The 23,351-nt window shown below is 44.9% G+C and overlaps 1 protein-coding gene across 1 annotated transcript in view; it reads right to left on the minus strand.

The window, feature by feature from the left end:
• The window catches only part of gfra4a (GDNF family receptor alpha 4a), a 127,383-nt gene that overhangs the window by 18,790 nt on the left and 85,242 nt on the right, over positions 1–23,351 (minus strand). The window contains exons 2-6 of the mRNA XM_076749534.1: positions 16,749–17,030; positions 15,097–15,177; positions 7,342–7,681; positions 3,923–4,032; positions 2,174–2,308 (exon numbers count right to left, since the gene is read on the minus strand). Coding sequence (XP_076605649.1) covers positions 2,174–2,308; positions 3,923–4,032; positions 7,342–7,681; positions 15,097–15,177; positions 16,749–17,030 — 948 coding nt within the window. The remainder of the gene's footprint in view (positions 1–2,173; positions 2,309–3,922; positions 4,033–7,341; positions 7,682–15,096; positions 15,178–16,748; positions 17,031–23,351) is intronic.

Below are 23,351 nucleotides of genomic sequence, written 5' to 3' on the forward strand. Positions count from 1 at the left end.
GTGATATTGGCGATATTAGTTTGGAAAATTACGAAGTCTTTAAAAATGGAGTACTGGTTATTTAATATGGTGTTCATTATTGTTGCCCGGGGACAAAACATTAGGCTGAACTTTGGTAGAAGGGAGAGCTTACATAGCTGTAGATGTAAAGTGTGTGTGTTTTAAAATGATGGTGAAATATTGAGGGACAGGAATGTAGTTTTGGGGTCCAATGCAGGATTCATACGACCATCAAAGCTGATGTTGGAGAGGAACCTAGACCAGCTTTAAGGCCCTGAACGTTACATCAGTCAGAAACTGTATTGTGGTCTATGGGACAACAGTGTGGCTGTCATGAGTTGTGTCATTTGTGGGCTGCATTCTCGCTAAAAATGTTTAGTGAAGTTCACACTTGAGATGCGAGTTGGTCTGGCTAAAACAGTGGAAAGGCAGCAGCGATGGCAGCGGCAGCGGGTCGTTTGTCGGAGCCAGAACACAATGCGGCCGCGTCCGAAGAACGCGAAGAAAAGGATTCATACTTTTGTTTTTGCCATAATTGAACTAAGACATAGCCTTGAATAAACTCGCCGAACGCTGACATTCTGTTTTGTCACTACACGACAGCCGCCGCACTTAGCTTTGTACTGTCACTGGTGTCATTGGTCTGTCACTGGTGTTGTTACTCACCCCGACAGCTCTGTAAGAACTTGTCCTCTTGTGTTGTTAGAAAAAAAAATAATAACCCAAAATAAACTCCGGAGTCTGCGGTGGCACCAGCAGCTACAGTTTGTATTACTTTGTCACTGGTGTCACTCTAATGTCACTGGCGCTATCACTCATTCAGAGGGATGATCTCCTATCATCATAGCTGTTTTGCTGTTGTTGTTGTTGTCGGATGAATAAAAGCTACAACAAAAGATAAAGGCGACAGAGGATTGGTGGATAATCCTTATGTAACATCGTGCTGCCAATCAAAAAGACTTTCTTGTAAACAGTTTCTTTTCTGCTTTGATAAATTTCCCGGCATAATCAAGACACACAGATATTATATGTGGTAACCCATTACTGTGTGCCACCGGCTGTAGGGCTTCATTAATGTCACTGGTCCGTCCCTGCTGCCATCACTCAGGGGGTTGTTCGTCTGCAGTCTTATGTGTGCAAAGATATAAATGAATATCGACTGAAGCAAACACATGGAGGGGGAGCGCCTGTGCAGTCTTTACGGTGTCACTGATGTGTCATGAATGCAGGGATGGTGAAAAATGAAACAAAGACATGGCCTACAGATGATCAGGTGGCCTACGTGGGCAGAACTTTGTCGCCTCTCTTCGTGATTAGCAGTAGCTAGCATTTGATGTTGAGGCTACGAGTCCAAACACTGTTTAAACTGTCTGCTGAAATGAAATGTATTTATTCAGTCCAAGGTTAAACTAGAATTACCGCCTGGTGGTTGTTTGCTTCCAACAGTCAGTCACGTTGCATTTACATCCACGTCTGTGCAGACTCATTTAATATCTACAGTGAAGACTTTGAAGAAATCCAGTAAAAGGTATAAAATGTATTTTATGGAGACAGAGGACGGATAGAGAGCTTCATCACAAGGTGCAGCAACAATCGTCTGAAGCTCAACATCAGCAGAGCCAATCAGCCTGTGGAGGACTACAATGCCTCAAACACGGACGCTGCTGGAAAGAAGCTGCAGATTGTGAAACGTGGAGGCTTCACACACATGTTCAACCCGGCAGCACAGACAATCTACACAATCAGCACGGTTTCAAGGTGGAAGCCCAAGATTAGAGCCGCTGCTGTATGAATGTACGTACGGCTGAACGGACCACCTGAGAACACGATGCTAGCTAAGACCGTTAGGTGACTCATATTTACAGCACAGATGTGAGAGCGGTACAGATCTTCTCATCAGACTCTCTGCAAAAAAAACATGAGAGTAAAATGTTGAATACTCTTCAAGAGGTTTCTGCACATGTCTCTGTAAGCTTTTGTTCATATGTGCACAAAATGAACCGCAAAACAGAGCTACAGACGGAGCTGTGGAAGTGGCGAATGTGCTTCATCAGCATCAATTACTCTGTTCGCCAGTGCAGACGCTAACGATTCTCGCACTTGTCCCGGCCCTTTGTCGAGCTTGTTACTGTGACTGTGTTGCCAGAGGTCTCTCTCTGCAGCTGTTACTCACTCAGGCAGACGTTGTCGTGGAAAAAAGTGAGGAAGTCATTGCATTGCTCCCTGTGGTTGCCGCTCGCCGCGCAGGAGCACCAGGGTCCCACGTTGGATGTGGAGTTGTCAAGGTAGTTGGGAGTTATTGTGCTTCCTGTAGAGGCGAGGAGAGAGGGGAACAACACAGTGCTGTATGTTTACAGGCATGCTGAAGTAAAATAGGCTTACACTGAATCTGAACACGAGGTCACATGAATAAGAAGAAGCTGGACTCATGCATCGCTGCCCTGCGCCACTTGGAGCTACGATTTTTTTATAAACACCTCACAGGCAAAAAACTGTGAGTGAGGAGTTTAATGCCCCAACAAATTGAATGTTTGAGCAAAATTCTGGCTGATTTAATCTCATTATTCTTAGCCTGATTATGACCTTACCCTGATTATCATAATCAAATGAAGGCGTGTACATGGCAATTTCTAGCATCACAACACTGCCTAATCAGGTTAAGACTGGGTTATCAGTGTGCACGTGAATGTGTTCACTGAGAGGATCAGAGAAAGAGGAGAGGAGATGAAAGTGGAGTGAGAGGAGACAGAGCTGACAGGGCTTGACATTACTGAGCCATTAAAGTTGTACTGTACGTGTATTTCAAAGGAACGGGTACTGAAAACTAGCTAACATTTGCTAAAAGTACTCTGATCTTTCATGACAGGCAATTATTTTGAAATGTGACTTTCTTTGTTGATGCATTTATCCCATAACTGCATGAAAAAGTGACAGAGCTGATTGCTTTAACAGCGTCGTCTTCTTGATCTCAACGAGTCTCATTTGATGCTGAAACAGAACAAGTCCAGCAGCCGTTGTTCAGCTTTTCTAGGTTGCTGGGTTTCTCACGTGCACGTGCACCGGAGCAGGCAGCTTGCCGGACTTTGATTTGTGCAGTGACCTGCAGCGCAAAGTCCATCGCAGGCACCGGCCTCTCAGATGTATGTTCTTGTTTTATTCTCGTCTGCCGTTGGAGCTTTTCAGCAGGAAATGACTGGGAAGTCATTCTCTGGGAAGGGTAATATAGCCTTGTAGCTTGTATTTTTAAAAGAGATAGAATTTAAAAGAAATAGAATTGCTGCACTTTGAGGCAGTGTGGCGAAAAGTTCTGATTTACCTCCATCGATTTTCTGGGTCCCAGACTCCCAAACAACAACACCTCAGCGTCTCACTTCTACTTCAGTTGTCTAGAACGGCCAATCACTGCTGCACAGCTTTCTGTCTCTGTCTTCCTTAATCTGTCTCCTTCAGTCCCTCACAAACTAAACAACTTCTCTTTTTTTTTCTGCTCTTTTTGCAGCACTTCAGTGTGGTATTGTTGTCCCATAATGACATGTTTAGACTGAGCGGTTTTTAACAACCTTTTGTGCATTATGCCATCTTTTGTTAAGTTTTTATCTAAAGTACAATAAGCCGTGTTGCACGCCTCTGCCCGCTCCCACTCATTGTCACGTCAGGGATAATTCTCAAAAAACAGCTGTCGATAGTTGTAATTGCACTACTTATAATGCCAACGACTTGGCCGGGCATGCTGCAGCCACATTAATCAGCGCCCCATCGATCCTCGAACCACGCTTCTCATCACAATCCTTGATTCATTCTTTTGAGGCCCGTTCGGTGCGCTCGTCTGCTCTCCGCCTTCCTCCCTCTATAACCTTTTTGTTCCTGATCCATCACAGAAGGTGGGTGAGCCGGAGCTGGCACAGAAAGATTTAGCTCTTACCCATCAGGCCGGTGTAAGCAAGTAGACATGCCCCGTAGTTCTCCTGCTTGCAGCCACTGGCGCTCTGCTCGGAAGGTTGGCAATCATACTGGAACTGTGCCCAGCGAGACCTGTGGGAGCAATAACATGCCATCCATCATTTACTCGTGCTTGGCTGCTGCACACGTCGTGTCACCGCGGGCTGGCCGGCACCGGTGCTTTTCTCTCAACGACAAGATGTGGAACTGAAACCTACAATGCTCATCTGTGCCTACACTCCTACATCAACTCCCCCCACCCTTCAAGCTCTCCCTCTCTGCAGCACTTCGACCTCGACTCCGCTCACCCCTGGTGACAGTCATCCCTCTTTTTCTTCCCCCAGCGAGCTGTCTTATGGAAGGCTGCCAGGCTGTAAAGAGTCAATGAGGGGCAAAGATAGGCCTTGGCTCTGCTCTCTAAATACCGTGGGCAGTGTCTGGCAGGCCTGGCCGCGAGGAGATTAGACAAATATGGATCTTCCATATAAATACTTCTCCCACAGCCGCTCAGCCTTCCCTCCTTCACCTTTCCTGCCAGCCGCTCAGACATCTAGCCTCATCATCATCATTGTACAAGGCTATCGCAGCCATCATGTCGCATCATCGGCCCCCGTCGACTGGCATTTGCAACGGGATCCCCTCAGGGCACCGCAACTCCCCGCTCGCCCCTCGTTTGTCATGTCATTATAATGATGTGCGTAAAACTCTTAGGCCGTGCGCTAAGCGAAGGCATCCTCTGCAGGCTGCTGCTTAATGCCAGCTGACTGGTGTGGGATTGGTGGGCTGCGCAGGGGCCTTGAGATACTCCATCCATCGGGGCGGCGGTGGGGAATAATGCCTGATCGATAGCCGTGACAGATGAAGCCCTTTGTCTTCCTGACATTTGAAGAGGAACTAGATTAAACGCTGGCGACTATTTGCTGTCAGAGAGAGGAGGATGACTGGATGGGTATGAGAACTCCATGTTTTCAGCCTCCAGTGATAGAAAGAAAGACACCCTCTGAATTATAATGGCTTCATCAGACGTTATGACTGATTGGACGTTTACAATCAATTTAAATCTTTGTTTTTATCAGTGTCTCACACACAGGGGTTTTACGCAGAATTAAAACACTTATTCAGATAACTGATCTGGTGCTGAGGGTCAGTTTTCAGACCCCGGCTGCTTACTGATCCTGCTGATGTCTCGGCCGCTCATTGATAAATATTTTCTGAGCACTTTGGCAGGAAAGTCATGTGTGAATCCCAAATGATTATGGCCGCTCTAATAACGACTATTTCACATGGCTGCTTGTTGCCTGGCTGCTTCGCTCAGAAAATGAATGCAGAATTTAATTGAACTAATTAAACACAGTTAATGAGTATAACAATTGAATTAATTAAACACAGCTGACTAATTAAATCTAAATGAACATATCATACCAGCCAGACCCATCATCCAAGATACACAAAGCCATTTATTGTCCTGAGGGAGTCAGTGTGTGCAAGGCCACCGCATCAACAAAGCACTTCATACTGAACACAACAGCGCTGACGACAGCGCCGCATTAATCAGATTTACTCAAAGCAAACTGTTTTCAGCGTGAAAGAACATGCAGTTTGCAGTATTTGTGGCAGGTGCGTTCATGCTCTGTGGTAAATTGCAACATACGATACTTCTTGTGCATATCTTTGTGAGATGATGCTCGGAGCTTGGTGACATTGCGACTAAGGCAAGTAGCTGGCAAGCTAACTGCTAACATGCTAGTTAGCTGGGAATGTGCTAGCCCAAGGGCACTAACATAGCTCTCACAGCTAGCTAGCTTGTTAGCAGTTAGTCTGCCAGATACAGTAATTCACCAACTTGTACTGGTGAAGTAATTCATCAGCAGCTTGCTAACTGTCAGTTAGCAAGCTAACAGGTCAATAAGCTTCCACTGTTTATTACAGAGACGTGTTCGATCGACTCTCGTCTCCACACTGCCTATGAACAATGTCTCTTTTGTGGAGCAGTTTACACTCTGACAAAGGAGGTCAAATCAAAATGTACAGACAGCTACGCCACAACAGCTTCCTCTCCTTTCCCTCAAAGGTCAGCACTGTCAACATGTTGGTCAGCAGCGTCAGAGTTTATCCATGAAAATGATTTGAGCTAATCCACAAAACATGAGCTTTGATTGACATGAACTGAGTTTGCAATTTGACATCTTTGTGTGACTTAGCCGTAGGCTGCAGAGCATATACACCTTAATAAAGCTACGTGCATGAATCAATACTCTCATATATTACCAATGAATATGAGCGTGTGTAATGTCAAAGTGGTCGCTTATACAGACGTTATTTTCCAGATCTATGGCTTAACAGAGCTCTTTAGGCTCTTCAGGCTCACTGCTTTGGCTTTATGGTAGTTTGGATTGTTTTGGTTCAGTCTTGGTTGCTCCCATCAACCAAAAGCAGCAGGAGGTTTCTGTTTTCAGCCAGAAAAGCTAAAATAAAGTGACTGTGCACTACCTGCCCAGATTCAAGGAAAGTTAGCGACCAGCTGGTGAAGAAAAGATGCTGAATGTGTAAGCAGCCAACAATTTGCTAACAAGTTACCCATTACTACATTTGTTTGTCTGTCAGCTAATGGCCAAAAATCAATTAATGCAGCTTTAGTGTAAGAACCCAGCCAAGTTAGAGTTTGATAATTCAACATTTCCTGTGAGGTGTGTGTTTGTTATATTGGTGTTCCAGTCAGCACAGTCGAGTTGCTCTTGTTGTTACAGAGTACTCCTCAAGCTTGCACAGGTCAGTTGTAGTATATGTGTCCAGTTTGAAGCAGCAGAGAGCCAAAGTAAACAAGTGGCTGGTGAAGCTGGTCAAACATCTAACAAGAAAAAGAGACCTTGATCATTTTCTCAGCAGGTGGCAGATCAAACGAGATGCTGGATGTGTGAGTAACCTCAGGCGTTGCTAACAAGTTACACATAGAAAGTCGGTAAGCAGATACAGTTTATCAAAGCTTGTTTCTCCACCTATGTGAGAGTCTAATTTCAACCTGCACATGAACACGCCAGGGCTTTCCAAATCAATCAGCACTTGCTTTCATGGATTTCCTATTGCATTATCTTACCCACCTATTTGAGCGTCACACTGACTTCTATTTTCTGACTGTACAAACACAAAACAAGAGCACAAGACAACGTCTAACCAACACAGTGTCTAATAACATTGGTGTGCTTTGGAAAAGGTTCAGCATTGATGTAATGTGTACAAGATCTGCAATAACTGAGCCAAAAACACGTAAAAACACCTTTGTGATCCTTTAGCAGAAGCCACGGTTGCTACAAATGATCAGTTCAGTGAGTCGAACGTTGCCAACTCAGAAAACTAAGTGTAAAATGTTCTTGGCAGCAGTTAGACAACATTTGTAATTTGTACCTGCACACGTAGTCGGCTTTGCAGATCCGCAGCTGAGCCAGGCAGTTGGGCTTGTCTTTGTCTTCATAGGAGCAGGACGGCACGATGGTTTGCCGGCGGCGCTCTGCGCAGGCCGTGTCGGTGCAGGGACAGAACAGCAGCTCATGGGTGTAGTCGGGGGGAACACGGTCAAAGAACTTCCTCAGCGCCTTGTTGCACTTCGGTCGGTTACATGGCCCCGAGCGGGCTGACGGCTGGATGCAGGCCGACACGTACTCTGTGCGAAGCTTCTGACACGTCTCATCTATGTTGCACGCCTTGGCAGCATCCAGGCAGCGGTTCACCGTCGTTACTTCAGACTCTGGAAGGAGAATAAGACACGAATATGAGGCAGAAAGCATTTTATCCTTCTGTGTGGTTTGAGAAAATCAAATCCCAGGCAATGTTTACCAATGATTTCAAGGCCTAATTGGAGTTGGTATTGACTTGCCACTCTCACCTCTGGTCTCAGATGCAGTGTTGCATTTACAGATGAAATAAAAAAAGAGTGTGTACGTGTGTCTTGAAGTACAAACTAAACCAAAATGATGATTATATGTAATAGGCCCCCTTGTAATGAATAGAACATGAATAGTGTTTAAATGTTGCATGAGCCCGGGCACTGGATGTGTTTCAGCCGAGGCCTAATGGCTGAATATTTCATTCTGCTGGGTTAATGCAGAGTGGCGGTGCTGAAAAAGCAGCTCCTCCATCTCTTCAACCACACAACAAGGCCTGTAATTACTGCTACTTCCCCTTCATCCATCTATCCATCTTTCTAACACTCCCTTCCTCCATCTGGGCCCGTCCCTCCCTCACCTGACTCCCTCCTTCCCTCGCCATCTTCCTCCCTCGCTGTGTGCCTGTCACTCGCAGTGCTACCATCACCCCCGACTCCATCCGTCTGTCTCTCCCCTTCCTCCGTTCAGCTCGCTCTCCCCTCACCTTCATCCATTCTTCCTCAACTTTGTCCACGTCTGCCTCCCTCAGTGCCCGTGCTGCTCCTGACTCCTGCAGTAATGAGCCACCTCTGTGGAGGCAGTGGAGAGCCCCTTTCATAAGCATCTTTTTTTGGCCACATTATTTCCCAATCCATCACCATGCGTGTTTTTTCCCCAAGCGACCTACCAGTCAATACGGCCATGATGACGCTCAGCTCCTCTGGCAGATAGCGCTGCTCATTAGTTTGTAAACTGCCTGTAGTTGTGTCTCCTGGTGAGTTCGCCTCTCACCAAGCTGTCATATAAAATATGAATGGCCTTGGAGAGCAAGCTAACAACCCATCACAAAGCACAGGTTATTCCCAACTTAACTGCTAAGCAGACAATGGGGGAGGCGGGGGAGGATGGGAGGACCTGGTGAAACCGCAGGGTGGGATGACAAATTGCATTCAGGGGCCACATGCGTGGGAAACGGAATCTGCCCATATGTTTTCATGTTGTCATTGTGTTTTCTTAAGCCATTATTTATTCAGAGGAGACTTGCTGAGCATGCACGCTCGTATCCAGGAACATCCTGCTTCACATTCAAGCCTTTCACACATTTACACCTCAGAGCCGCCCGGTGCAACCACACCGCTGAACCGTTCCTCTCAGACCCACCGCAGGACGAACGCTCTTTCCAGCAACAGCCCAAAGAAAATCAGGATGCAGCTCTGGAACAAACCACCTATAGATATTCACTTTTCCAAAGAAAGCTAAAGACTTATCTCTTCACTTTAGCCTTTAACCAGGTGCAAAAAAAATGCTAAGAATGTTGTATTTTACTTGATTTTCTGATTCTATCTAATCTTTTTAAACTATATATTGTACTATTTTATGCTGTGATGTGATGCTTTATCCTTCTGATCATTATCAGGGTTTCATTCTCCATCTTTTTTTACATTCATTTTTTTATCTGGTCTAATGTCCATTCTGTCTTTTCTATGTGAAGCTCTCACTTGGTGCATGTGATTTCTTTCTTGTTAAGCAAGAGCTAATTTGAGCTAATTCCTGTATGAAAGGTGTTTTACAAATAAAGATCATTATGATTATTGTTATTCAGACACATCGGTGCCTCAGGTTGAAGTGCTGACTAGAAGCTTTAAAGGAAACTTTGGTATCTGCCAACCTGGAACTTGATTTAATATTCTTGAACATGACGAACAGTAGTGATGACATTTTTTGTTGCATGTGCTAATTTGAATGCTGACTTGTCATCATCCAGCTGGGTTCTCAAAATCCCGCTGTTCATAAAAAAAGAATACTTCACTGGAAATCTACTTTTTGTGCATCTGATATTCACCACCTGTAGGCTTCAAGCGCGGCTCTGGAAAGTTTGCAGTGTGCTCCTCTGTGAAGGACGACGGCTCTACTCAGCTTCTTAAACCACTCCTATAATCCACTTCTCCACCATACAGAATATATACAGAGATACACATTCTGTGGTACCCTAAAGTCTCCCAGCATGCACCTGGGCAACACTTTCATGGACATTAATCTCTGTCTCTGCAGCGTTAGAGGCACTGTGTTTAATATTTTGCTCTATAGAGTTCCTGCTGTTCCTACAGTTCATGTGTGCTTATTTCAGTCAGTATTAATATGGTTAAACTGAGTATTTGCGGTTAGCCTGATGCTCAGCCCTGAACCTTAAGAAGCTCCTTGTTCCTCACTGCAATATGCATATCATGGTCCAAAAACCCAGTTTCACACAACAGCTAAATATACTACCTCAAAGTTTGCGATCTCCTTTCATAGGTCCAATGACTGAGCCAAAACACGCTCCAGACCACTGATGGAAGGCATGTACGTCACAATTTACTGACAATCTGGTGAAAATGATGCAACTGTTACGTTAAAGAACACCTTGAGGCTACAACGGCATTAAATGTCAATCCGACAGCACCAGTCGAGCATCATCACTGACGTCCAAACGCAACTGTAACGTCTAAAATTGCATTTCCACAGACAGATTTTGATTATCAGTTATAAATATACGACAGCCTTCCTCTGTGTAGCCTCGCTAGAATTAACCAGAAAAGAGTCTCAGACAAACACAAATAACCAACAACAAATAAAGAGCTGGGGACACAAACAATATCAGGCTCCAGAAATGAAATAACTGCCGCTTTAGCAGCAGAATAAAACACCACCAAAGGAGACAGCACAGAGATGAACAAACAGTACGAACTCTGCAGCAGCTGCAGCCACAGACGCACATATTAAAGCAAACAGAGCTGCACTGCTCTCCCACGAGATGCTGCGGTGCTCGGCAGCAGTGGCTGTTGTTGTCGTCTGTGGCGAGTTGTTTGAGTGTCGTGCACCACAAAATCCACCACGACCTGCTCTCCATTCAACATGCCAACGTCCCAGTATAACCAGTCCAGCTCTCTGTCGAGCTGAAAGAGGCTCTGCTGTGACTGAAACAGTCAAAAACATTTTGATTAAAAAAATTCTTCAGTTTAACTTTCCTTAGAGCGGGCGTCCTCCTTCCTCCTCACTCCCTTTTCAAATCCACGCTGAAAAAGCTTCACATTAGTGACGACCGGCTGTCTCTGATGGAGACTCGGATTGCTGGAATTGCTGTGAAATTCCATTTGGCACAAACGCGGCATGCAGAGCTCGAAGGTCAAAGTGGAAGAGTCCATTAAATGTGAAATGTGGGTGATAAAAATACAGATATTTAATTGGACAGCCCCATATTTACATAGACAGATTTATTTCTTTTTAACTACAGAATGTTATTCGTCTGAAGTGACGAGAAAGGAGAAATGTCTAAAAAATGAGAAAAATAAAATCAAGTTCACAAGGCCCTTTAGCAGCCGAGGCCCCAGACTTTTTTCTACCTGTGAATACCTTTAATTTTTGACATTGGATTGTTGTTTTATTTCAACTTCTACAGTTTCACCTTTAATGGAGAAGCGAGCTACAAAACTCTCAGAGCCGCTTTTCAAACCCACACAGGGTCAAAAAGACGGACTTTCAGTGAAGCCACGTTCATGTTGGATGAACAATGAACTGAAATTCTGGACAGTGACGGGGCCACAGCTGCTACACTGCTCACCTAATCTGGATTTAAACAGCCTCAAATTAAAGCTGTGCACGCTACCCTCAGCCACTGCATCGTTTCCCATTCAGAGGGCTGATTTTCTTATTGCTTTACAAAGCTTGTGTCCAACCTGTTGCATTAGAGGTCCAAAGAAAAACAGACCAAACTGCATGAAGCAGAAAATCCCAGAGAGGAAAAACTATTTCTACCACTTCTTGGTGTTGGTGATGCATCGAAAAGCTTCTTTCTTGTTGCAGAACATCTGATGTGTTTCTTAATGTCACTGATTTCACTTTAGTTAACTGAAAAACTGGTAAAGGGTGAAGTTTGAATACTCCCCAAAATATGATGAACTGTGGCTCCGGCTTGTGTCTTTGAAGAGGGTCATTACTCTGTTTGAGGGAGAGATGCCATAAGGGCGGAAAAACATCCATTAATCACCTCTTTGTTGTTCTGGCAGTGGACTTATCGAGATGCATGGCATGGACGTCAACTCTGACCTCCCGCGGAGTCGCTGCAGTGAAATTTACGAGGCGGCTGCACAGTGCAGGTCTGCTGCTGCTGTAATTCAAAGCAGCCTAAAGCGAGTGCTGTCATTTTAATAAGCAGCTTATGTACGAGGTCACAAAAACGTATGATCAAGCACGTTAAAGGCGACGTCCACTAAATCTGAACTAGACGCATTTTCATTTACACATACTGTCTCCCACAAACAGTTTATCCCATTTTCCTCATCTGCCATTTCACTTAATTATGCAAAACAAGCCCAAAGAAAACTAGAATTTGATTTTTCAGAGGAAAATAAGTGACTGCTGCGAGCAGCGGCTGCTCAAAGACTGAATATACTGAACAAGTTGGAAGTAGAAGCATGTTTCTGGCTGCATGTGGGAGCATGCTGCAATGTATTTACTGTAGCGCCCCCTAGGGTTATGTACAGATAGATGGATCAGTACAGATTTACCCAAATTTAGCGACAACTGGGTGATGCATACAAGCGTTTGAGCTGTTTCTATGTATTTGGCCCTGCCTACAAAGTTAGAGAGGGTAAAGGGTAGACGACGTCCAACTATCCAATCCAACAACTGTATGTGTCCGTTGTCTTTGAGGTCGTCCAAACATGGTATGTGTGAGGTGTCTCGATCCAACAAATCAACAAAACAAAGATTTATTCTTTAATACCTCACGATTCACAAGATATTAAGGTCAAGTGCTTGACAACTGAGCACATGGGGTGCGACTGATATCGAGCACTTGACCATGAGGCACATGTGTATCAAGGATTATTTAGTATTTGAGATATTAACAAACTCCTGTAGGCAACCTTTCAAAATACATAATGGCAATATATTAAATTATTGAAAGCAGACCTCGAGGTTAAACAACAGCTCGTGTGTGATTGTCTGGCTGCTCGCGCTTCTTTCTCCGTCAGACTTCATTTTCAACACGCCGCTGATCTCAGTAATTACTCTGGTGAGAGCAACATTGTCCAAACGACGGTTAAATCAGATCTACGTCGTAATAAGCAGAATCATTCTTTAACTGGCTCGTGTGCACTCGCAGTCGTACAGTCCTGTGGGTAAATATAACGAACGCTTCCCATGCTCTTAGTTCAAGCTCAGTGGACTCCGTTGGTAAGCTGTGTGGAGCAGAGCGCTGATCTCTGCAACCATCGTGGCAGAATTATATAACTCACTAAATTTACATGCACACTAATTTTCCACTATTATTCCGAAAATGACAATATTGAGGATTTGATTTGGTCGTGTAAACAGCACATTCTGTTTGGAGATTCACAACACGGCCTTCTTTTGAATGCTGCATCTTGAAGTTTTTGGCCTCTTTACGTTGCCTCACCAACAGTTTGAAAGGCTGGAACAAAGACGAGTGCACAAAAGAAAAGCCCACATTTCTGGTCGGAAGGAGAATCACACCTACTTTAAACATTATGAAAGACTTGAATATCAGCAGCTTTTTAAACATGCACACACGCTGCAGCGCTACTGCACGTCACTGCTGCACAACCTGAGGATAACCTGAATTTACCTATACGGCCATTTTGCAAACACTGTTAAATCATTTGCCTTTTTGTCTCCCTGTGGTCCAAAAAAAGCCCGAGCAGTTTGCTGATGTCACCGTGCATTACGTCGCTTTGAAATCATGAAATTTGTATTTGACACTGATCCCTCGTTGCCATCAGGAGCCTCTGCTGCTGCTGTGCTTTTTGTCTCCGGGGCTGCAGATGATCGGCTCCGGATAGGGGACACACCTGGGCCTGGTGTGTCCCCCATCCGGAGCAGCAGCCAGTCCTGGAGCAGGGCCGGCCTGCACACAGCTCCACGTTAAGACTTTTACAACCAAACATCCACGCAGCACATCTTCACTCACCTTCTTCATAAACCACTGACTGCACAGCTTCCTCCCGACTGTTTGTTCCTGTTTGGTTTGATTAGTTTGTTGTAAATAAATTGACTTTGTCTCCTGTTTTGTTCCAGTCCACAAGCGGAGCTGCAGCACTGCCAACATACGAAACCACCCAGTGCTGCTTTAATATGACGAGGACGCCAGTGATCCCAGGATAGCCATAATAAACATCACTGCTTATCTAGTCCTGAAAACATAAGCAGAGTGAGGCTCTCAGCAGCTCAGTGTTAAATATCGAGATAACACCACTTATCACAGACAGGTCGAAATCTATTTCTCACGGAAAGGGAAACGCAAACGTGCAATCGATCATCCAGCAGAATGAAGCTACAGATGTCTCCAGTACTGGTATCTTACGTCCTTATACGACATGTTTATAGTGAAAGTGCCATTTTTTAAACAAACTGCTGCTTTCTCATGAAGCTTTCGGCCTCTTCAGCTCATCCTCTCAAACGCCGCCTGAGCTGCTTTCTCCATATAACCACACTGTATTTAAATGTTTAAGTTGAACGTCGTCCTCCCGTTGAGTCGTCATTATCCACTTTTTTGTGTGCGTTTAGGACATTTATCATTACACTGTATGGCATGCGTGAATGCCTCCCATACTAATCACTTCATTTAAGTCGTTATTTATGTTTCACAGACTCTCCATCTCAGCTTCACTAATCCAGAGTATAATTGCCGTCGGAGAAAACAAAACACTTGACTTCATGTCCTCTCCGGTGAAAAAAATGGAAGTCCTCATTTGTGTGCAGCCCGTCTCTTTTCCAAACCTCCGACAAAGAAAAAAATAGTGTTGTTTGAGTAAACAAACCAGCTCTGTCTGTCTTCCATTTTCTTTTTTCCTCGCTTCTCTTTCTCCCTCTCTCCTCTGACTTATTTCTTTCTTTCTGTCCCCCCCCCACCCCCCCAGTTTTGCTGCTTCCAGCTGAATTAAAGTAAATAGGTAATTAATCTGTGCCTCAGGGGCTAACAGCAGCACACACCAGCCCTGCGGCTTGCCCACAGGCTCAGAGGCAAGACAGAAGTAAAGTGTGGGTTGTTACTCATCAAACACTTTTCAAACCAACCTGCACATCCACCCGTCTACTCCGTCAAAATGATGCATAACAACATCTCGATTTGCTCTCTTTGACACATGGCTGGGACCCGCTCAGATGTTTTGTGAAAAATAGATGCTTTTGATTATCTAAACAACTTTTTTTTGTTTTCCCCTTCCCTCCGCTCAGCTCTGGTGAGGGAAGGCAGAAGCAGACAAACACTCGTAGCAGTGGCAGCTCGCCCAGTCACCTGCAGCGATGGAGGCCAGACGAACGTAGTCGGAGCCTCTCTCCTCCGGTTCGTACGGGTAGCTCTCCACCAGGCTGAGTCCTGCCAACGCAGAGGACACAGGTCACTTTCCGTCGTCATGACAACCCAAAACACTGATACAAACACTCAGTACATATCAGAACAGTTGCAGGCAAAGTCTCAGTGCATTGAGGATTAGCTGACAAGAGACCGACCAGTGATATGGAAATGAGCTGTACCAAAACAACGAATGGCAGCGTGTCGTCCTGAAAACATACAGTGAAAAATGTCTAAATGAAAGGCTGCTTGTATGCTGCTACTTGCACTACTTGCATTGTACTTAACTGGTGCTAATTCCCCAAAAAATCAGCCAATCAGTGTCGATGACTTTTGGTCCACTTTGGGGGATTCTGGGGGTTCTGGGACACCGGGGCAGTTCCCCGCTTGTTAATCTCTCCTTAACTTAATTGAAAAGAAGTTAAAGTCTGAAAGGAAATTAACTACAAACACAGAAACAGAAGCAGGTCACACGAGGTGGAAAACCAATTAGCTGCCTTTTAAGTTCTCAAGAGGTTCTGGCAGAGTCTACTTTAATATGTGGGTTCTGGAAGCAGCATGAGGTCGCTGAAGAGGCCACGCCGTCTCTGTCCAGCTGCAGCGTGCATGAGCTAATAAACGCTGCAACAGCCAGGTGAACGCTCTGGAGAACTGTGTCAAAATATAAAACGCACTGTGCAAAGCACAATTTAAAGATTTGTGAGTCTAGCATTAGTTTTTGGATGTTTGGGCAACTTAAACAAACAAAGAAACAAACCAAAAAATGTTGCAAGACCATTTTAGTAACGAGATAATGAGCAGCAGGTCGTGTCTACACGGCCGAAACACTAGAAACGTTTAATTCTGTCGCCAAATGCAAATCACCAAATCAGTGTTTGGAGGAGCAGCTGCCACAGCCCACCAAAACGACCATGACAGGTGGTTAGGTGGCTGAATAATTCTACTAAACAGTCCACCAGTTAACTCAATCCATCTTAACGGCGTGTTTGCTTCAGCTGATTCACACTCTTTTAATGAAACGGTTACATTATGCAGTCTAGCCTGCGTGTGCATGCAGCAGCTCATGAATGTCTCCAGCCTGGAAACCATGACGGCTGATGGGTGAAACTCAGGCAGCTGAGCTCTGCTGTTGGTTTTATTAGTTGCTTATCTCTAAGTCATATCTGCACACATTCGCACTTGACTTGCGGGATTTCCTCCTTGTTCTGCTGCTGCACTCGCTTTCAGTTGTTTTGAAAATGAATGTTTATGCAAAGTGCCTCCATTTGAATGGAAATGTAGCACAAATAATGGGATGCAGCACAGGAAGTGACAACGGTAGCGCAAAGCGTTTGAAATAAGCACAAAAGTGATCAAATACAATGCGTGTGGGTGGAACAAAAGGAATCAGAGCCTCAGTTTTAACTATTTTTGACACAATAATCACTCTTTTCATTCACGCCTGGAATTTACCGTTGAGCTGTCTGGAGGCGGAAGTCTAATTCATGTGTAATGGGCGGCACACACTCGATAATCCCAACAAAATAGTGTACATGCTCCTGCCCACCTCCTGGGAACCCAACCATCGGATCCTGTGCGTGTCTGTGCCGTCTTACCGTGCAGCACAGACTGGTGCAGACTCCAGTAGATACTCAGGCAGTTCTTCTCCTTCTTCATGCCTCGTTTACATTGGCAGCCGTGCAGAGGAGTGGACAGCAGCGCCGTCATGGCATTCTCACACTGGTTTCGCGCCCCGGGCCCCAGCTTCACGCTGCCGTCCCCCGCCACGCACTGCCTGAGGGTGCGCAGTCGCGGGCTGCAGGTGTCGTCGCTGGAGCAGGTGTCTCCGGCACGCAGGCAGTCCCTCCCGCCCGCAGAGAGGGCCATGCGCGGGACTCCTGCAGGACAAGGCGGACAGAGGACAGGTTAGCGGCGTGTTGCGGTCCCCCGTGAGGAGCTCTGAGCAGGAGGTGGTTTTCTGTACACAGTGAAGCTTTCAGAGGCTGTTTGGATGTATAAATAACATCATTCATCGAGCGTTAATCCAGAAAATAAAGCAAACTCTCAGGCTGCAAGTCAACGAACAGGCAGGACGCAACGACACAACGGAAACTAATGAAAAGATATGACCATGAACCATGATTAGCCACATTTGAGACAGACTAATGGAAGCTTGTACAAACAGCTAATCTATCCTGCTAACAATGTGTTGATTTTCACTTCACAGGGATTTTCTAAGAACTAAATAATTCAAAAGACCTGGAATTTCTCTGAAGAAGTGTGATGGGAAATAACAGATATTTGATTAAAATAAATATAAATAATTATAATAATTACAAGCTGTTGAGTGAAGTTAGTCTCAAGACGTGACTAATGGCTTATAATTGTTAAAGAAATCTGAACAGATAAAGTGACACATATCTTCAAGAAGCACAGCTGGAAAAAACACAGATATTATTCTCAAAAGCACAAATTATAGAAGACTCAACGTGGCAACATCAGAACAGAGCTGCAAATAAACCCATCAGCAGGGCAGCAGGAAGGATGGAGAGAACGGGAATTCATTTTCCAACTTTGTTGCTGTTAATATTTAATGTTACAAATCTCTTGCTGATAAAAATTTAAGTGTTTTTTTCCCCTAAAAGATATCGATGCCGTACATTTGAGTAAAACGCATCATACAACATAGAGATTAAGGTTTTGGTTAATATGTACTGCTCATTTGCATCCTTTGTCAGACGTTTCCTGGTAATGAGGTAGCACTGATGACATCACTATGACCTCATTAGGGTTATTTTGTCAGACTTGATGAAGCCCTTCAGACCCAAAGAAGACATTACACAACTGTCTGAGTTTTACTCCTCACAGCAAACACACTGACACTGATATGTGAAATCAGCAGATTGATCCTTTAAAAAGCAAACTGGTGAGTGAATGTGAGACACTGGATCACTGCTAAAATAGTGTAAATTGAGTTGAATTTAATAATTGAATTACATTTCTACAGTCCTTGTCAGCAGCGATCAAACTGGGTCAACGATGCTTCTGTATTCCAGCATTTTAAAGTTACATTCATGAGCCCTGAGGGGGTGCCATATTATTCATGGATTCATACAGTCGTCACACAGAATACATCTGACACCACTGACTGGATTTTGATGAAACTGGGGGGTTAGATGCATCTCACATTACATCCCGACATGTTAAAAACTACAGTGAAGTGTTTCAGCTCCAGTCAAAACAAAGCGCCATATTTGTTGCAGATTGGCCCAGACAGGTGCTGCATCATTTGGGGGGGGGACTGTTGTCTTGCTTCATGTGGTAGTAAAGACATGCAGGCTTTATTCCCCTGAGGACAGAAAATGCTGTCTCAGAGCTCTTTGACTCTGGAGGAGGACAACACGCTCACAATGCTAACATACTTAGCCTGTACAATGTTTACCATGTTCACCATCTGATCTTATTCTGTTAGCATGCTACATTTGCTAATTACGCCTGAGGCTGATGGGAATGTCTTTAGTTTTACAGGTATTTGGTCACAAAACAAAGTATTTGACAAATTATGTGAAATTATATGAAATTTATCCTCAATGTCTGAAGCACATTTCATGGCAGTGAATCCAATTGCCGTTGAGACGTTTCACTCAAAGCCACAACCCGCTAGAGGGGAAAGGTCGGGGATCACAAAAATCATTAGGATTCATTGTCTGGGTACCATGGATATATGAGCCGCATTTCATGACAATCCACCAAAAAGTTGCTGAAATATTTCAATCTGGACCAAAGCGGCGGATCGACCGCTGACCCACTGACGAAGCCTCCCTCTCAGCCTTGCCGCTAGCTTGGCTAAAAAGCTCACAAACTTCATGGTGGGTCAGCCAGTTCAGTCATACTGCGCAGCCAAACTTTAATCAAACACACACAACTTTATTTTCTACTCGAGAAGAAACCCCAGAGTTCCCAAATAGCAAATATGTCAGGCTGAATTATGGTGAAATGCGTATAAAATGGTGCACAACTACAGAGACGTGTACAATATTTCCATTTGAGGGAATACTGCAGCCTTAATAACATGGACTCTTGGGTTTGAATATTTCACCCAGTGTAAACATCAAATAGCTCCGATAAAATGCTGGACAAGCTGCGAGAGGATGGGTGTGAAATACTGTCAGACAGGCTGGAATCCTGGAAAACTGTATGTTAAATATCCTTTATAACAGTGCAGCTGCATCAAGGGCACCAAAAATCACTACTCAAAGCATTTAAACAGTCTACAGTGACAGTGATTAGTTAAACAAGAGGTAAGATTTGGTTATCAAGTGCGTGACAGAGTCTAAGAAATCACATCCAAAAGCATTTCTGTGTCACTGCCGACCGCAGTGAGATTTCTGTGCAGCGAGCTGGTTCAGAACATCAAATGTGACTCGATCACGGCTCAATCAGGCGATAAGAAGTGAAAGCAGGATCCGAACGAACGCGGAAGCTCGCTAATTTTCCCCCGGCAGACTGACGCGGCTGTGAGAATTCACCGTTTTTTGTTCGTTCAAACTCTCTGCGGGTGACGTGACTCCAGAGATGATCAGATACAGCAGAAAAGGGTTGAGCGTGTCTGAAGCCTGCCGAAGCCGTGGAGAAAAGGGGCTAACCGCCACGCGCCCAGCAGGAGACTCCTCAACCTTTCCGAGGACTCGGCTAATCTGGCGGTAAGCTGTCAATAAAAGTCTAGACAGACAGTGAGGCTTGTTGCTATGGGTTTGGGATGTTTGTGGAGCCTGTTGAGAGAAAGCATCTGCCACTCAAGTGAAGAGCTCGTCTTCGCTGAGGTCTTGACAGGCGGCACTTAGTGTGCCAAAAAAAATATAAAATCCCCCTCAACAAGTCATTTATTCCACTATAGAGTCTTAAAAACTGAATCGCTTTATGTAAAGGAAAGGGAGAGAAACGGCGGGGTGAGATAATGTCATTCGTTTTCGATGCAAATCAGCTCCACTCACAAGCTTTCTTGGATCAAGTGGTGGTACCTTGAAAAAAGCGGAGGAATCGGTGTTATGCCAAGATACTTCACTCGCTCTGAGAAAACTCTTCAAATGCACATTTGCATTGAAAATACATGATATTATCTCACCCCCGTGGCCGTTTCTCCGCGCTTGGTTTAAGGGAAACAATATTTGAATGTGTCTAAAGTGAGTTCTTTTGCTTCTCTTGTGCAAGCATGTGGAGCTGTGGGTGGGAGCGGATGTGTGGGTGGTGTGTGTGGGTGTTCTGATGTGGAAGGTGGAGCGCAGAAGAACCTTAAAGCCAGGTTTGACTTCCATAAGCTTCAAGGCAAAAAAAAAAAAAAACCTGGTGAGCAGCAACACGGCAAATCTTCTAAAATTGCAGCTAATCCAGTGTGGAGAGGTTTGATATTCGTCTGAGAAATTAAGCAGCAGATCGTAGCAGATAGCAGTTTGCCTGGAAACAGAGCCGCGGCACGCCGGCAGTTCAAAGAGCCACAGTCAAAACCAATTAGGAGAAATCAGCTGCCTTGTCATTCAAATTCGTTCCATCCCTGTTTACCCCACTGAGGTAAATAATCTCCCTCTCTGCTTTTTTTCCTCTTCTCCTCTTTGTTTCTGTTTCTCCTCGATTTCCTCTCTGCTCGCGTCATCCTTTCCACTTATCTCTCCTCTCAGCTTTTTTTCCCCTCATCCGTCGCTCGCACGCAAACACACCTGCCACGGTTCAGGAAGCGGATTCTGAAGTTTGAGAATTTTCTTCAAGGGAACGGGAAACCCCGAAAACACCCTGAATACACACAAGACGAATCGGAGACGAAGCGCGCGACTGTCCAAATAAGCAAAGATGTGTAACAGTGTAAAGTGCATTCTTTGCACTGGCCAGCAGGGGGCGACTCCACTGGCTGCTAAAGGAGAAATAACCCTGCTTCTCCCTTAATGTATGACACCACTAAACAGTTTATGGTCCCGATCGCTACTTTCAAGTGTTCTTCAACACAGTGTGATCTTATTTTGTAAATTATGGTCCCATCAGAGCAATACAGATGATAAAGCACAGTACACTTTAGCGCATGGCTAGTCGCTAACACAGGGTGTCCTCGGGTTCTCAGTGCACATCCTTCTCAGTTCAACCCTCTCAGCCTTGGTCACTTCTGGCTCCAAAAAACCAAGATGGCAACGGCCAGAATGCCAAACTTAATGGCCACAAACCAGCGGCCGACATCATGGTGGCTTTAACTTAAAGCATAATCCTGCAAACAAACACGTAGCTTTACAGCTTTACCTGCTAACAGTTAGCTTACTGGACAACAGAGGGTGAGATGAAGAAGACCTCACCACAAACACACAATAAACACTTTTCTATCCTCCTCGCAGTTGCCGCTCAGCTCTCCACTCCAAGGAAACAGGTGTGTGAGTGGCGAGGGACCCCGAGCCCCCCTCGCCTCACGTCTCTCTGCCTCCCACCTAAACCCCAGACTCCTCTGCAGCTACCGGGCATCAGTCACTGCCATCAGCCGCCAGCTATCAGCCAAACCAGGGAACGCTTCCTTGAAACTCTCGGCGAGCTGCTCCACGGGCGGCGCCGTGTTCTCGCGACAGAGAAGAAGCTCAATGAGATTTAACTGTCGATAAGCGAACGATGGCGCTAAAACTGGGACGAGAACAGCGATACTGATGACAATGACAAAATGAATTACGTGTTTGTGTACAGTAAGCATGACTCAGCGTTATCCGTGAGTCAACATCCCAGAAAACAAACGTCTCTAAGAAGAGAATCAAAGTGTGTGTGTGTGTGTGTGTGTGTGTGTGTGTGTGTGTGTGTGTGTATGTGTGTGTGTTGGAAACCTCTCGTGTCCTTCATTTCTATGAATTCTTGTAACTTTCTGATCATTATTTGCAAATGTCATTTTACTCAGACAAAGATGGCTGACTGTCTGGTGTGTGTGTGTGTGTGTGGTTTAATTGCCCTCCAAGGTTATCCCAATTTCACTTTTTATTTCCTTTTGTTCTACCTCTGTGAGGTTTTTGACTTTTATTTTCCTCCTAGAAAGCCTGAGCTGGATTTCTGCTTTGGCCTGAAATAATTACACTCAGCGGCCACTTTATTAGGTACACCTGTAAGATCTTATGTAATCCATCACAGCAGCTCATTTGTTTGACACTGTCAGAGGGAATGTATGATTTTAATTGAGGCTGTGGTTTGCAGTGGTGACGAGCTGGACTGCAGTAAACTGAGATGTGTTTCTAATGTTTTTACCTGCCTCACCTGCACAGCATCTGTCAAACTGGCCTTTGTTAAGGTCGAATATGTGGTAGAGCTGTTCTACTGGATCGCATTAGATTGTAAAGGCCTGCCTAAATAAAGTGGCCAGGGAGTGTACCTGACCTTGATAATTGATTGAAGTAATAACAACATTGACTGACTCCACTCTTTGCTTTTCTCCATTCAATATTACTGTACATTGAATATTTGGATTTTCTCTTTGAAAGCTGTGTGCGATGCTGAGCTAAACAAATAAACTCGACCTGCGATTCACAAAAAGAAGGTCGTGGAACAACTTAGACGGCCAAAGTCAATGCAGCATTCAACAGTCGAAGTCCGCGTCTCTGCAGCAACTTTAAACTTTAAGCTCCAAGTTTCAGCTCCAAGTTCAAAACACAGCCCGAACTAAGATCTGAGCTCCGAAGCACCGAGTTCTCTCCATCGGAGCTGTGCATGCCGCTGTCTGCAGCTAATCTTTGTATCTATGTTTTCCTCCCTGGATCTTTCTCTTCATCAGCTGCTGTATGGCTGAGTGACTTGCTACAGACAGTGTGATGAGTCCTATTAGCGATAACAGACTCTTGGATTGTTTAGCAAATCTTTGACAGTGCTACCAAGGGACCGCGCTTTTGTTACTGTATATTGTAGTTCCTTATTAGCCCACTGTGCCTCCCCGAACGCGTCTTAACTGAGATGACTCACCGTGTCTGCTGGGGCTTCTTCTGCTACGCTGTCTCTGTTTCCACAGCTTCTAATAAAGCCCTCTCCTCCTCGCCAGCGGAGCCAAAACAAAAACAAAAAAGGCAATAATCTTCTGATGAACACATGCACACAAACACGCGTCAAAGTGAAGCAACAATGCGTTTGTGTGAATCCATTCATACACACCGGCTCAAAATAGCAAAAACTATTTAGACGCCTTTGGATAAATTTGCAGCATTTATTCGGACAACAAT

This window comes from Chaetodon auriga, chromosome 14 (assembly GCF_051107435.1).
Source record: "Chaetodon auriga isolate fChaAug3 chromosome 14, fChaAug3.hap1, whole genome shotgun sequence".
NCBI lineage: Eukaryota > Metazoa > Chordata > Actinopteri > Chaetodontiformes > Chaetodontidae > Chaetodon > Chaetodon auriga.